The sequence below is a fragment of the Salvelinus sp. IW2-2015 genome, linkage group LG22 (assembly GCF_002910315.2).
Source record: "Salvelinus sp. IW2-2015 linkage group LG22, ASM291031v2, whole genome shotgun sequence".
Lineage (NCBI taxonomy): Eukaryota > Metazoa > Chordata > Actinopteri > Salmoniformes > Salmonidae > Salvelinus > Salvelinus sp. IW2-2015.
Genome location: NC_036862.1, coordinates 1245226 through 1260803, shown reverse-complemented (window position 1 = coordinate 1260803; position 15578 = coordinate 1245226). Strand labels below are relative to the sequence as shown.

Sequence of the window (15578 nt, the reverse complement as noted above, 5' to 3'; positions counted from 1 at the left end):
TGCGTCGTGAGGGAGTTGTTGCCACCATTGGGGTGCCAGAGCAGCGAACAGTTTTGACTGGGCTGAGCGGGAACTGTACTTCCTCAGAGGTAGGGAGGCGAGCAGGCCAGAGTGATGAACGCAGTGCCCTTGTTTGGTGTAGGGCCTGATCAGAGCCTGAAGGTACGGAGGTGCCGTTCCCCTCACAGCTCCGTAGGCAAGCACCATGGTCTTGTAGCGGATGCGAGCTTCAACTGGAAGCCAGTGGAGAGAGCGGAGGAGCGGGTGACGTGAGAGAACTTGGGAGAGTTGAACACCAGACGGGCTGCGGCGTTCTGGATGAGTTGTAGGGGTTTAATGGCACAGGCAGGGAGCCCAGCCAACAGCGAGTTGCAGTAATCCAGACGGGAGATGACAAGTTCTGGATTAGGACCTGCGCCGCTTCCTGCGTGAGGCAGGTTGTACTGCGAATGTTGTAGAGCATGAACCTACAGGAACGGGTCACCGCCTTGATGTTAGTTGAGAACGACAGGGTGTGTCCAGGATCACGCCAAGGTTCTTAGCACTCTGGGAGGAGGACACAATGGGATTGTCAACCGTGATGGCGAGATCATGGAACGGGCAGTCCTTCCCCGGGAGGAAGAGCAGCTCCGTCTTGCCGAGGTTCAGCTTGAGGTGGTATCCGTCATCCACACTGATATGTCTGCCAGACATGCAGAGATGCGATTCACCACCTGGTTACAGAGGGGGAAAGGAGAAGATTAATTGTGTGTCGTCTGCATAGCAATGATAGGAGAGACCATGTGAGGATATGACAGAGCCAAGTGACTTGGTGTATAGCGAGAATAGGAGAGGGCCTAAACAGAGCCCTGGGGACACCAGTGGTGAGAGCACGTTGGGAGACAGATTCTCGCCACGCCACCTGGTAGGAGCGACCTGTCAGGTAGGACGCAATCCAAGCATGGGCCGCGCCGGAGATGCCCAGCTCGGAGAGGGTGGAGAGGAGGATCTGATGGTTCACAGTATCAAAGGCAGCCGATAGGTCTAGAAGATGAGAAGCAGAGAGAGAGAGAGTTAGCTTTAGCAGTGCGGAGCGCCTCCGTGACACAGAGAAGAGCAGTCTCAGTTGAATGACTAGTCTTGAAACCTGACTGATTTGGATCAAGAAGTCATTCTGAGAGAGATAGCAGGAGAGCTGGCCAAGGACGGCACGTTCAAGAGTTTTGGAGAGAAAAGAAAGAAGGGATACTGGTCTGAGTTGTTGACATCGGAGGGCTCGAGTGTAGGTTTTTTCAGAAGGGGTGCAACTCTCGCTCTCTTGAAGACGGAAGGACGTAGCCAGCGGTCAAGGATGAGTTGATGAGCGAAGAGGTAAGGGAGAAGGTCTCCGGAAATGTCTGGAGAAGAGAGGAGGGGATAGGTCAAGCGGGCAGGTTGTTGGCGGTCGGCCGTCACAAGACGCGAGATTTCATCTGAGAGGAGAGGGAGAAAGAGGTCAAAGCACAGGGTAGGGCAGTGTGAGCAGAAACCAGCGGTGTCGTTTGACTTAGCAAACGAGGATCGGATGTCGTCGACCTTCTTTTCAAAATGGTTGACGAAGTCATCAGCAGAGAGGGAGGAGGGGGAGGGAGGGGAGGAGGATTCAGAGGGAGGAGAATCAATCAATCAATCAATCAATTTTATTTTATATAGCCCTTCGTACATCAGCTAATATCTCGAAGTGCTGTACAGACACCCAGCCTAAAACCCCAAACAGCTAGTAATGCAGGTGTAGAAGCACGGTGGCTAGGAAAAACTCCCTAGAAAGGCCAAAACCTAGGAAGAAACCTAGAGAGGAACCAGGCTATGAGGGGTGGCCAGTCCTCTTCTGGCTGTGCCGGGTGGAATTATAACAAAACTATGCCAAGATGTTCAAAAATGTTCATAAGTGACAAGCATGGTCAAATAATAATCATGAATAATTTTCAGTTGGCTTTCATAGCCGATCATCAAGAGTTGAAAAACAACAGGTCTGGGACAGGTGGCGGTTCCATAACCGCAGGCAGAACAGCTGAAACTGGAATAGCAGCAAGGCCAGGCGGACTGGGGACAGAAGGAGTCACCACGGCGGCAGTTCCGACGCATGTCCTAGGGCCCAGGTCCTCCGAGAGAAAGAAAGAGAGAAGGAGAAAATTAGAGAGAGCCAAGATTTTCAAAATTTCCAAAATGAGGTCAGCGGAGTCAATCACCACCTTCCGGAGACACCTGAAACCCCACCTCTTTAAGGAATACCTAGGATAGGATAAAGTAATCCTTCTAACCCCCCCTCCCCCTTAAAAGAGTTAGATGCACTATTGTAAAGTGGTTGTTCCACTGGATATCATAAGGTGAATGCACCAATTTGTAAGTCGCTCTGGATAAGAGCGTCTGCTAAATGACTTAAATGTAAATGTAAATACACGATCACATACAGCATCTTTGCTTAATTTTGACCATCCTAAGGGGTCTCTTGTTTGCCATAGATGCCATTGTGTCCTCATAGGGATGTTGGGATTACTGAACAGTTTCCCAGACCTACGCATGAGTCACAGCAGCACGAGAGCTCATTCTTCACATTCCAGTCCAGTTCAAGTGTATTTATATTTATTAGGGATCCCCATTAGTTCCTGCCAAGGCAGCAGCTACTCTTCTGGGGTCCAGAAAAATTAAGGCATTACAATTGTGATTTCACAACACACTGTGCGCCCTCAGGCCCCTACTCCACCACTACCAGTACAAAATCCATGCGTATGTTATCGTGTGTGTGTGTGTGTGTGTGTATGCATGTGTCTGTGCCTATGTTTGTGTTGCTTCACAGTCACCGCTGTTCAATAATGTGAATTGTATCTGTTTTTGAAATCAAATTTGCTTCAGTTACTTGATGTGTAATAGAATTCCATGTAGTCATGGTTGTATGTAGTACTGTGAGCCTCCCATAGTCTGTTCTGGACTTGGGGACTGTGAAGAGACCTCTTTTGGCATTTCTTGTGGGGAATGCATGAGTGTCCAAGCTGTGTGCCAGTAGTTCAAACAGACAGCTTGGTGCATTCAACATGTCAATACCTCTCATAAATACAAGAAGTCAATCTCTCATCCACTTTGAGCCAGGAGAGATTGACATGCAAATTATGAATATTAGTTCTCTGTGTACATCCAAGGGCCAGCCATGCTGCCCTGTTATGAGACGTCTCCACAGATTTAGGAAAAGCTGTGTTTTGTATTTTCCCCCATAGTTTTTGGAACAATCTGCAGAGTTCACTGCAGTTACATGCGCTGGTGCCACTCAGGCAGTTTGAATTATTGATTGAGGACCTCTATGTGGTTGAATGTGATTGCTTTTATTAAATATGTTTATTTTGTTATTGTGTGCTGAATTATATTGTTTAATATACATATGTGTATGTTTTATTATTCTGTTTATATTGTAATGTATACAGGACTCTCTTGTAGAATATATTTTGAATCTCAATGTGACTCCCTGTTTAAATAAAGGTTAAATTGATTTATTTTTGTTTTTTATGCAATTTCCCTAAGTCCCTTTTTGTGGCACCTGACCACACGACTGAACAGTAGTCCAGGTGCGACAAAACCAGGGCCTGTAGAACCTGCCTTGTTGATAGTGCTGTGAAGAAGGTAGAGCAGTGCTTTATTATGGACATACACTACCAGTTAAAAGTTTAGAAAACCTACTCATTCAAGGGTTTTTCTTTATTTTGACTATTTTCCACATTGTAGATTAATAGTGAAGACAGCAAAACTATGAAATAACACATATGGAATCAGGTAGTAAAAAAGTGTTAAACAAATCAAAATATATTTTATATTTGAGATTATTCAAATAGCCATCCTTTGACTTTTTTGCATTTTGTGTTGTGGATATGTACTGGTGTAGCTGTGTTATATGATGTACTGTTTTATCTTTTGTTTTATGTGTAATGTAAGTCTCATGATGTGTTTGGACTCCAGGAAGAGTAGCTGGTGTTTGAGTGTAGTTATGCAGGCCTATTGGATTCTCAACATAGTTGAGTTCCACAAAAATAGTTTTGAGTACAAGACATAAGTACACTACACAAATATTACAACACAAATAATATTATATTTTAAACATATACATGTGATTAAACAACAATGTAATGGTATTATGGCAGCCATAATAGATTTGGGATGCCATAATGGATTTGGAGTGAAATCTAGGGGGGCCCCTTAACGTAACTGCAAGAGGCGGAACATATAAAATGGCAGTTTCACTGTCTCAACCCACTTGTTTTCCTTACAGCTGATTAGATTACAATAGCCACAACATAACAAAATATATAACTTTTAACTGAATGCATTTTTGTCAGGCAGGACCATACAGCACTGAATGAGAGCGAATTTTACTTGGAAAGAGTCTATTAATCAGCTACTAAAAATTAAAGCTTACATTCATAATAAATATTCATAGTTGATACTTCCACCTGTTGCGTCTCTGTGTTTCAGGCATATATTTCCAAGATGCATTAAGATATCCTAATATGTATGTAGTGCAGACAACGGACTATTTGTATTCCACGCAAGGCTGAGTGTCTGCAGGTTTTTGCTCCTCCCTTGTATTTGATTGAAGAATTAAGGTCACTGATTAGTAACAACCTCCCCTCACCTGGTTGTCTAGTTCTTAACTGAAAAGAGGAACCAAAATCCAGCAGACACTAGGCATGGAATTAGTTTGACACCCCTGGTTTAGTGGGTATTTTCTTTAGAGCCGATTACAATAGCCACAACATCGAAAAACATGTGTAACTGTATGTATTTTTGTCAGGCATGACCATACAACACAGAATGAGAGCAAATTTGTAGCCCAACCTCCTCCAGCCAGGCATTATTCTGCATATTTTGTGTTTACGGGGTGTGACACAATATCTATACATTTTACTACTTTTGCAGTAAAGTTGTTTTTCATAATTATCCATTTCATAAATGAGAGACATTAAAGATGTGAAAAAACTTGGTTGTGTTTTGTCCTACAGGTAGGGGTATCTCAAAAACTGAAGCCCTTTTTGAGGATTGGCCACTCACTAGCCTAGTGTCACTGTGAGTGTTTGATTGTATTTGAGTGTTACATCAGCCAGTACTAGATTTAATATGTGCATAAATTAATAAAGGGTAATCTATGCATAAATTAATAAAGGGAAGTCTTTGCTTTGGTTATACAAAATGTATTGAATCAAATAATTGACCCACTGAAATAAAATGATTTTCTCTTTATTTCATAAATTTGACAGGTACATCATTCTGTTGATTTCAAGAATTGTCATCAGGCACAGCTAGCTGTTGATTGGCTGCATTAGTCAGATGCAGGTTGGCGGTGTGATGTGATTGGCAGCATCGTGTCATAAGGTGGTCAGACTTTTCTTCCCTCAGCAAGAAGTGAAGCCCTTCCAGTAGAAGTTCTTGCAGCCAGCTTTGCGCTCGCGGGGGGGCAGGTTGTTGGAGTTGTCCACTGAGCGCTCCAGATCCTCTTTGGCCTCAGCCGTGGACCCCTCACTTTTCTGGGCCTCCACCTCAGGCAAGGACAGTTCGGATAGAATGTCCTCCATCACTCGCTTACTCCACTCCTACATGCAGGAAAGACACACGTACTTTGGGAGAATATAAACACACATATACACACACCAGCAGAAGCCCATATCAACAAAAGCAAACAGAAACCTACACATGTCATACACAAGCAACCGCATGTGCACGCACATACACACACAGACACACACAAATGTGATCACCACCACATTAAGGCAGTGTTCATTTCCATGTCTCATTATGTTCCAGAATCCAACCTGAGTTAAGCACGCGTAAATGGAACTTAATTCAATTCTTAATTCAACTTTTCTCTCTATGAGTATTCTGACCTTAAATTTAAGCATGAGAATAGCATGCTATTCACCTGCTATTCATTCAGAGTGGAAAGCTAAGAAATGAAAGTGTGGCGGAGGTGTGTATACAGATAAGGAGACCATAGATAAGATAGAGCGAACCTGCCGGTTCCAAGTGGGAAAAGCATCTACTTACTTTCCAATAGAAATAACAGCATTCTCCATGCACTATAATTTATAAATGGATAAGAGCTATTGATAAGAGCAAGGTAAATGAGTAATCCTCTGGCGAAGGGGATTGTAAATACACAGAGCAATTGTTTCCTTATGATCCCAGGGGACGAATGTGAAACCAGCCATATGGAAGAAAAATGTCAATCATATCAACATGACATGTATTGCGGCCTGTCATGCCAAATAGTGTCCCCCGGGCAAATAGTGTCCCCCTTTACGTCACAATGGGATTCGATGAGTTCTAGCTTCTGTTGCTAAGGCTGTTGCTAGAACTTGCAACATTCTGACCGAATCACGTAATGAACCAAAGCATCTGTTGCTATGCTGGTTGCTTGGCTCTATTTTACCTCATAGGAGGCCGCAGGCAGTTCTAGTTCTATTTCGCCGCATAAACGCTCTCTCAGTCCGCGCAAAATGATTACCTCAGAATTGCTCTCCAAGGATGGTGTTTTTGATGGTGACTACCTGCTGCTTCAGAGGACCGAAAAGACTGGAGAGAGAACCCTTTCTTTACGATTTATTTGTCTTAACTACATATTGTTAAATAGGAATAAATTATTTAAGCTGTTTTTATAGATTGTTGTTGCTAGCTACTGTACTTATACACCTCAGCCTGCCTAGTCAGCAAGCCAGCTAGCCAGACAGTTGTATTTAGCTAACGTTAGCTAGCTACTGTAACAGTTATAGCAGCTTTCTGTGTGTATGTAGCTTGCAATAGACACCTCCATATGACAAACACATAACTAGATCAGTGGAGGCTGCTGAGGGGAGGACGGCTCATAATAATGTTTGGAATGGAGTACATGGAATGGTATCAAACACATGTGGTTGATACCATTCAATTGACTCCATTCCAGCCATTATTATGAGCCGTCCTCCCCTTAGCAGCCTTCACTGATAAAATTATATGTCTGTCATATTGAGGTGACTAGCTAAGTTAAACCTGATCAATCAAATGGATAGGTGTAAACTAGGTGTCTTCGCTACACAGACACAAAGAGGGGGGGAGAAAGAAAGGACGAAAGTGAGAGAGGGAGAGAGGTGAGAAGAGAGTGGAATACAGACAGAAATCGAGATGGAGAGAGAAACAGAGAGAGAAAGACAGCAGTGCAAATATACTTAGACGTGAGTATTTCAACAACTCTTCTCTTCCAACTTGTTAGGCAATCATATCTACCTACAGGGGAAGGATGGCCAGCCACACAGGAGGGTGATTTTTACTAAACAAGAGAAGGAAGCCTGTACTGACAGAGATGCATGCTGGACATTTCGGAGTGAAGTGCATGAATGCCAAAATCAACCTAAGCTTCTTCTGATGGGGAATTGTCAAGGAGGTGGACAGCTGGGCAAGTGAAATAAACTTTTGTTTATCAATCACATTCTATTATATCTGAAATTATTATGATTTCAAATAATGTCATATCAGAGAGCACACGTTTCAATTTGTCACTTTTTGCTTAAAGGTCAGTACCTTGTCTAGCATGACAGAAGTTTGAGAGGACGAAGAATGTGGCGCCGGAGTTGAAGCCCATCAAAGTTGTTTCACCATGGCACATGATCGGTAAGTGTCTCAAATAAAATTTTGCCCTGATAAGTTGTTTTGTAATGGTTTCTTTATTTGACCACAGCAGAGTATTATAGAATATGTGTGTGTGTGTGTCAGTATCCTTACAAATATGAAAATCTGCAGACTGTATGACACAGATATGGGTAAGAATGAAGTCAACTTCTCTGTAACACTTTAAATGTTAGAGGTGGACCTCATCGGACCCTTCACGAAATCCAGGAATGGCAACAGCTGGTGTCTGACGGAGACCGATCACTTTACCAAGTGGGTGGAAGCAATACCCACTAAGGTCAGTAAAGGAAGAGTACGTGCTTAACTCTAAATTCCCTTCAGTAACCCATTAAAAAGGGTGCTTGGAACCAAAAATAGATTTAAATTTTTTATGATACCCATCAAGGACGAGACTAGCGTGGCCACCTCCAAGGCGATGATGGACATCTTCAACACCCACAGTTCTCCTGAGGTCATCTTGAGTGACCGAGGTCATGAATGCTGGAACAAGGTACGGATGTTATAGGTTTTACTTTATTTATTTTTTACAATTTGTTTTTGTTTTTCCATGGTACATAATCAGACATATTTCAATATCTTACATTGTCAGTAGATATCGCTTTCCTACCCCCTCCTCCAGGTTTGGTGAATGGACCAACCAGACCCTCAAGTCTGCCATGGGCAAGTCCCTTGATTGGTACCAGGAAGAGTGGGAGAACAACATGAAGGGAATTCTCTTTGCACACAACAGCATTCAGGCCGAGTACGGACGGGAGCCGCAGCTGTTGACTGAGGTAAACAAAGCAATTGTATATGCAATTATTGCATATACTGTAGTCTTTCAAATTTTTTATTGACTTAGTGTTGTTGTTTATCTATTGCTATTTTTGTATAACGTACTTTCAGATCACGGAAACCCCACCTGATGTGGTGGAAGTTGTCAAACCAGATCAGAACGCCTTCGAGTACTACCTTCAGGCACGGACTGAGAAGGATGTGGAGGTTTTTGACCAGGTAAAAATGATTGCCTGCTGTTAATTTATTTTATAACACTGCACTAATCCATCAAATTTTCTCACAGTAAAGTGTAACCTGTGTGTTTTCTTGTTTACGTCTCTGTCTCCTACCCTTTTCCGTTAATGTCTGGGTATCTGCCTAACCCAGACGTGGATCCACCTGATGTCCTCCATTACCTGTTCTCCAGGACCTAGTGGTTCTGCCCAACACCCAGACCTGGATCCACCTGATGTCCTCCATTACCTGTTCTCCAGGACCTAGTGGTTCTGCCCAACACCCAGACCTGGATCCACCTGATGTCCTCCATTACTTGTTCTCCAGGACCTAGTGGTTCTGCCCAACACCCAGACCTGGATCCACCTGATGTCCTCCACTACCAACCACCCTCCAACTTTACATTACATCATCTACAGCTACTGTTGTTGTCATGTTGTCATTATCTGCTAAATTATAATTATTTCGCCACTATAACCTATTTATTGCCTTACCTCCCTAATCGTACTACATTTGTACACACTGTATATATATTTTTCTATTGTGTTATTGACTGTACGTTTGTTTATTCCATGTGTAACTCTGTGTTGTTGTTTTTGTCGAACTGCTTTGCTTTATCTTGGCCAGGTGGCAGTAAATGATAACTTGTTCGCAACTGGCCTACCTGGTTAAATAAAGGTTAAATATATATATATTTTTTAATCTGCTAAAAAAGTTGTCTTGCTCTATCATACTGGACACATAATATGTGAGATACACAGATTAACTAAAAACACTAGCACTGCAAACACTCAGAACAAAGAGAGCAGCAGTGCCTGGACTTTTCAAGTCCCCCTTTTCAAGTCCCCCTTCTGAGTCTGCCTGTTGACAGGCAAAATTCCACACACCAGAATTCAGTATTTTAGTCTATGACTGCCATGTGAGTGCACAAAAAAATCTGTGAAAATAAATTAATGACACAACTGTACCAAAAACAATCAAATTTTATGTATTAAAATCTTAAATATTGCCAGGTTGGTTTTCACAGCTGTTTCACAAGGTGTTTATTATTGTAAGTTGTAAAGTATCCATTGATGGTATTTATTTGTTCCACATTATTCATTGTTGTATCCTAGGACCTACAACAAATACATATATGAGCTATGCAAGATATATATTTTTTAAATCATAATAGAGGACTACTGAAATGATATTAGTTCAGTGTTCAGTGATATTAGTTCAGGCTAACGTTGGGCAACAATTTGGGATGTAGCCTATTTGAATCATTATGGAACTCAGACTACATGTAGCAGGCTAAACCTGGAGCCTGGCACATGTTTCTCGACGACTGGACCGCTGTCATACAGTTCCATGATTAGTGAGAATTAGGGTCGATTTACAGGACTATTGTTCAACCCCTTTTTTCCACCTTCCAATATTTCATGAATTGAACTTGAAGATGAATTCTTTCAGGATGAATCAAAGTATTATATTTTGTATTCATCTATATATTTTGTGCGTAAATGCTCTCCAAATCTGATAGGAGGAGAATATTTGTTTTCCATGCATACAAATACATTTTCATGTTTGGTAGAAAACATTTGGTTTGTAAAATGAGAAACTTTGCAGATGAGGTGCTGCAATATGTACTGTCAGAGTGAGCTGTGCATGACTAACTAGTGAGTCATTTGTATGAGAAAGTGTCACTCAGACAGACGTGATTGTCGGTCATAGGAGGGAATGATGGAAATCTCCTTCTTGAGAAATATCGGTGATCTATTGGAGTTCACACCCCTATTACATGTAACAACTGCATTTTCACAGTCCGATTCCTCCATGCACATCTGAATCTGTGGCAGAAAGATGTGTATATGACACAGAATGAATTATGAAAAACAAACTCCACACTGGGCAAATCACTTCATTTCAACTTGGATAATTGGGTAATGTTTGGTTGAGACGGGGATCAATGAGATTTACAATCAGGGTTGGGTAGGTTACTTTGCCTTGTTTTACCTGAGCATAAACCCTAAACTAAGGATTTATTATCCAGCCCTACTCTGTTGTTTATGATTTTGTTGTCATGGAGGACTGATTGGGCTCATTGATTTGAGTTGCACTCATGGAATGGCATGCTTTGAGCACTGAAAAGTGCTATTTACATGTGAAAAATGAATGCCATATGTTGCATTTGCTATAGGCCTACTGTTTACCTTTTTGTTGGTGACACTTTGATATCTTGATAACATGCAGCTGTTTAAAGGGCAAATCCACAGATGCAACAATAGCAAAACAGTCAAAATGTCTGTTTTGGTAAAAAGCTGAGGGATGGGCCTGGAGAAATGTAACCACTCTCAGATTAAAAGACAGAGCTATGGATGCAAGGACTGACCATCCATGATATCAACATGATTGTTTTAACCATGTTATGAGGCTATACAGTGTTTGTTTACATTTACAATGTTTACAAACATTGGAGAAAAACAAGCTTATATTTTGGGTTGAATTAAGCTCATGAGGCATTTATAAGTTATATTCTTCAAGAATCAATGTATATATTTAACAAGCATTTATTCAAGTTGGATAATCTTTGGATGCTGACAGCAGTCGCACCATTGGAAGACATAGCTTGGACTATAGCCTACAAAAGCCTATGCCTGCTCTTTTCCCGCGATCCATCAAACGCATTTGGTGTGTCATCATAGTGGTCTCTGACTTGTGGAACAAACGTAACTTGCACCTTTTTTCAATGCTGATTTGAAGGTCATTGAGAAAACAGAGAAGTGTACCAATTTTTTTTTTAGCATTTTTTTTCTTCTAAATTTAAAAGTAATCCTCGAAGTAATCATCTAGTTTTTCAAAAGTATATGTAATCTGATTACAATATATTCTGCTGGTAATGTAACGGATTACAGTTACCGTTTTTTTTGTTACCGTTTTTTTTGTTACCGTTTTTTTTGTAATCCCTTAAATGTAACGGATTACATGTATCCGTTACTCCCCAACCCTTATTACAAGCTATATTCACCCACTCAAAAATAATAAACAGTTGTTGAATTTCCAATTTTCAACCATCTAAAAGCACAACCAAATTCCAATGGAAAAACAATGTCTGGTTTTTGGTTCAGTTGTCACCTAAATTTAGTTGTCACCTAAATCACTGTGTTTTCAACCATTTAAAAGCACAGCATAGTTAAAATGGTAATAGAATGTCAGAAATGGTGTTAATTTATATATTAGATTAATCACTGCTTTATCTATTAGCAGAACCACATTTCCTGGATTGCAGTTGAGATTACATAAAAATTACATGGTGCAAGTAAGTGATAAATGCCGTTCCGAGATTCTGCGCAGATTATTACAGCACTTCTTACAGCCAAATCTCCACAGAACTGCGAAGACATATACATGCTATCTTGAACATGCATGCTTTATATGATAACATAGACATTGATAGCTACAGTAAGCTCAAAATGTGGCCATGGATGTGTTGCTCATTTTAAGGTTAAATGTTACATTAGTTTGTAAAATAACCTTAACTTTAGACTATTCACTGCATTACAAAAGTAATACTGAATTGTGTTTGCTTGATAATGCAACAAAATACAATTTAAAGGAGATCTGAGCCACTGGCTTAATCACATTCTTTAAATTGGAGACGTGTATCCAACATATCATTTGTTAAATTGTCGACAAGTTAATAGGCTATTTATTGTATTTCAAAAGTGATATTGAATTATGTTATGGGGCAGCAGGTAGCCTAGTGGTTAGAGCGTTGGCCAGTAACCGAAAGTTTGCTGGATCGAATCCCTGAGCTGACAAGGTAAAAATATGTCGTTCTGCCCCTGAACAAGGCAGTTAACCCACTGTTCCCCGGTAGGCCATCATTGTAAATTGGGAAATTTGTTCTTAACTGACTTGCCTAGTTAAATATATATATTTTTAAATGTTTGGTTGTCAACCCAACCAAATATCAACATTTGAAGGAGTTTATATTCTGCTTGGATAGTTCCATCTATGCCACTGCTTTCTTTCCAGTTTTCTACAAATGAATAATTGATACGTTAGATTCACGTCTCCATCTCGACCAAAAAGTTAAAGAATATGACTAAATCAAATCAAACTTTAAAGCACTTTAAATCAAGTTTGATTTGATTTACTCCTATTCTTTACTGTTGATATGCATGGCACATATTGAACTATCCAAGCAGGAGATTCATCTCCTTCTAATGTTGATATTTGGTTGAACTGACAACAAAACACAATTCATTATCACTAAATATCATTACATTTGAAACCAACCAGAGATTAAAACCGTAGGCCCATATATCGTCTATATTAAGTTGAATTCTAGATTGAATTTAAACAATAGCTGTTGATGACTTTGCAAATATAGGCCTAAATAGCGTCCTTGATGATATATGAGTGATAAAGTATGGTCACATTTCATTTGCTCTGTTAAAAGTATCTTTGTGATGACTTCGATAGTAACAGTGAATCTATTTAGTTTTTCTGTGGAGATCTCTCAACAATCTCTCTCATGATAGCATATTGGTAATAATGTGACAAATATCATAGCTATGCAGGACTGGGCTTGGTTAAAACCCTGAATGGGAGACCAAAATGTAACTGTAGTTAAATCAATTCTCCAGTAGGAGGTGTTGCCCAGCCTATTGTTTTTTTTCCTTCTGATAGTGGATAAAACATTGAAGATATGACATTGTTTTAAAGGTACAAATTCAAAATATTTTATACAAGGATTGTCTATGTTGAAATTTGGTTACCATGATGACATAATCCTGTGGTTGAAATGTCACCCTCAAAACAACAGTTTGTGTTGATTTTTCTCCAATCAAATGTATTTTCCATATAGAGTCCACATCACAAGACGTTGACAAATTACGTTGAAACAACATTGATTCAACCAGTTTATGCAAAGTGAGTCCTGCTAGAGAGTGACTGTCTGTGTTGACTCTGTCCACCAACAATGACCGTAACCAAAATGTTCCAAATACTGTATTCAACAATTTTTTTTAGAAAACACTATATGACTAAAACAGCTCTGATACTGTATACAACTATCAGGCCCAGTTCACACTTGCATGTTTTGGCTTGACAACTGAAATTATTCATTGTAGTCCAGGAGTAATCAAATCTGAGTTTGGAGGTCCGGAATACTGCTGGTTTTCAACCTGATAATTAATTGCATTCACCTGGTGTCCGAGGTCTAAATCACGCTTTGATTCGAGGGGAATAATGAAAATCAACAGTGGAACTGGCTTCAAAGTCCAGATTAGAATTTACCTGCAGTAGTCACTGCTGTTACTAATGTTGCCTAATTAAAGAGCAGACCTGTCAGCTGTAGTGAGTATGTGATAACCTGACCACAGACCGTTTAACTGAATTCCATTGCGGTTTGGTGTGTAAGTCTGTTTCACTGTGAAGCAAAGGGCACTGTACTCTATGTGAGTCACAGTGTGGACTATGCTGTACCTGTTTTACTAACGACACATTATGTTCTCATAGTGTCAATAGTGGTGTTCCGGAATCGTTATGAGAGTTGTACTCTACTGTATTCATGTTCTCGTGTCATGACACGAACAGTGCATGTTATCTGTGTGTCCATGCCATTGGCATCTCACCTGTGTGCAGTATAGAGGTACTCGTAGAATTGTAATTGAATAGTGTAATCCTTTGAGAGCAATAACTTAACTGCCCTATTCTTTCCTATGTGGACCTCTTCCTTCTTCTGAACCACCCTTTGTTTGGTATGTGTATGCCATAGGAGGCAGCTGAGGGGAGGACAGCTCATAATAATGGCTGGAATGGAGTAATGCCATTGCAGACATTACTATGAGCCTGTTCTACCCAATTAAGGTGCCACCAGCTGCCTGTGGTGTGTGCCAGTGTCGAAGGCTGCTTACCTGTGTGGCAATGCTAGCGGCACGGGCCCTCTGAAGGAGTCTGCGGCTGCGGAGGTCCAGGTCGGGCTGCGAGGCGGCTCCTTGGCTGCAAATGGCCAGGGCCAAACCCAGCAGGGCCAGGGCACAGTGGATTCGGCAGACCTTCATCTCCAACAGAGCTGGGTTTTGTTTGCAGGGATGAGACGCGGTGAGACGAGCTGAGCTGGACCGGGCTATGCTGGATCTGGATCAGTCGGTAGGGAGCAGGCCTGGTTCTGTTGATGGGAGTTCTGTGGGGCTCTTATAAAGAGCTCGCCCTCTCAGCTCATCACTCTGCTTCCTGGGTTGAGTGACAAGTGGCCTGTCAGGGCGTGGGGGGCTGCCCGGCGATGATGGAATTCAGTGTTGTAAACCACTTAGAAGCACTGGCTGCTTTCTTTTCGTCACAAAGGCAGCTCCTCTGAGACGTATTGATTTAATATGGAGGCGCGACAATAAAACAGTTAGCCAATATGGATTTAGCACACACGGCTAATCTAAGTCAAATACAACCAGAAAATGTCTGCTTCATAAAAGCCTTTATAAACAGGAAGCAGGAGTCATCACTTAACTTTAAAATATTGAACTTAAGTGATGACGTCACGGAAGACTGCCAAACAAAAGATTCCTCTAACAGATTTTTGGTGGGTTAATTACCAACACATATTGCCATCGTGGGATCAACTGATTAGGCTTTGTTTACATACAATATCAACATTATACATTTAGTTTGCAATGGTTAACACAGTTTCCGAGAATTACGAGGTAAAAATGGTATAAACCATACCGTTGCACTTGCATACTGTATTGTGGATATGTATTTGTTGAAGTGTGATTGTAAAAGGCCTATTCTGAAAGGATTTATAGACTGAGTGCTGTCTGTCTGATATCCCTCAGACAGCATTACATGGAATGTCTTGGAATGAAACCAGATGTTTGATACCACAGACTCAATCGAATTAATAGGATACAAATTTTTCTATAAGAGTTATTTCAGTTTACGCTGAA

General features: G+C 41.0%; 1 protein-coding gene across 1 annotated transcript; it reads right to left on the bottom strand.

The window, feature by feature from the left end:
* Positions 1-5222: 5222 nt before the first annotated feature.
* LOC111949944 (somatostatin-2-like) lies at positions 5223-14922 on the bottom strand. Its single transcript, XM_023967302.2, has 2 exons — positions 14553-14922; positions 5223-5591 (listed from the first exon to the last, which is right to left on the bottom strand). The coding sequence occupies exons 1-2, from the start codon at positions 14697-14699 to the stop codon at positions 5394-5396; spliced, it is 345 nt and encodes a 114-aa protein (XP_023823070.1). The 5' UTR covers positions 14700-14922; the 3' UTR covers positions 5223-5393.
* Positions 14923-15578: the final 656 nt, after the last annotated feature.

Excerpts from the sequence above, each read along its gene's own strand:
- LOC111949944 (XM_023967302.2), bottom strand. The coding sequence starts at position 14,699 with ATGAAGGTCTGCCGAATCCACTGTGCCCTGGCCCTGCTGGGTTTGGCC. Across the intron at positions 5,592-14,552 it reads CCGCTAGCATTGCCACACAG|GAGTGGAGTAAGCGAGTGAT; the intron begins GTAAGCAGCCTT and ends TCCTGCATGTAG.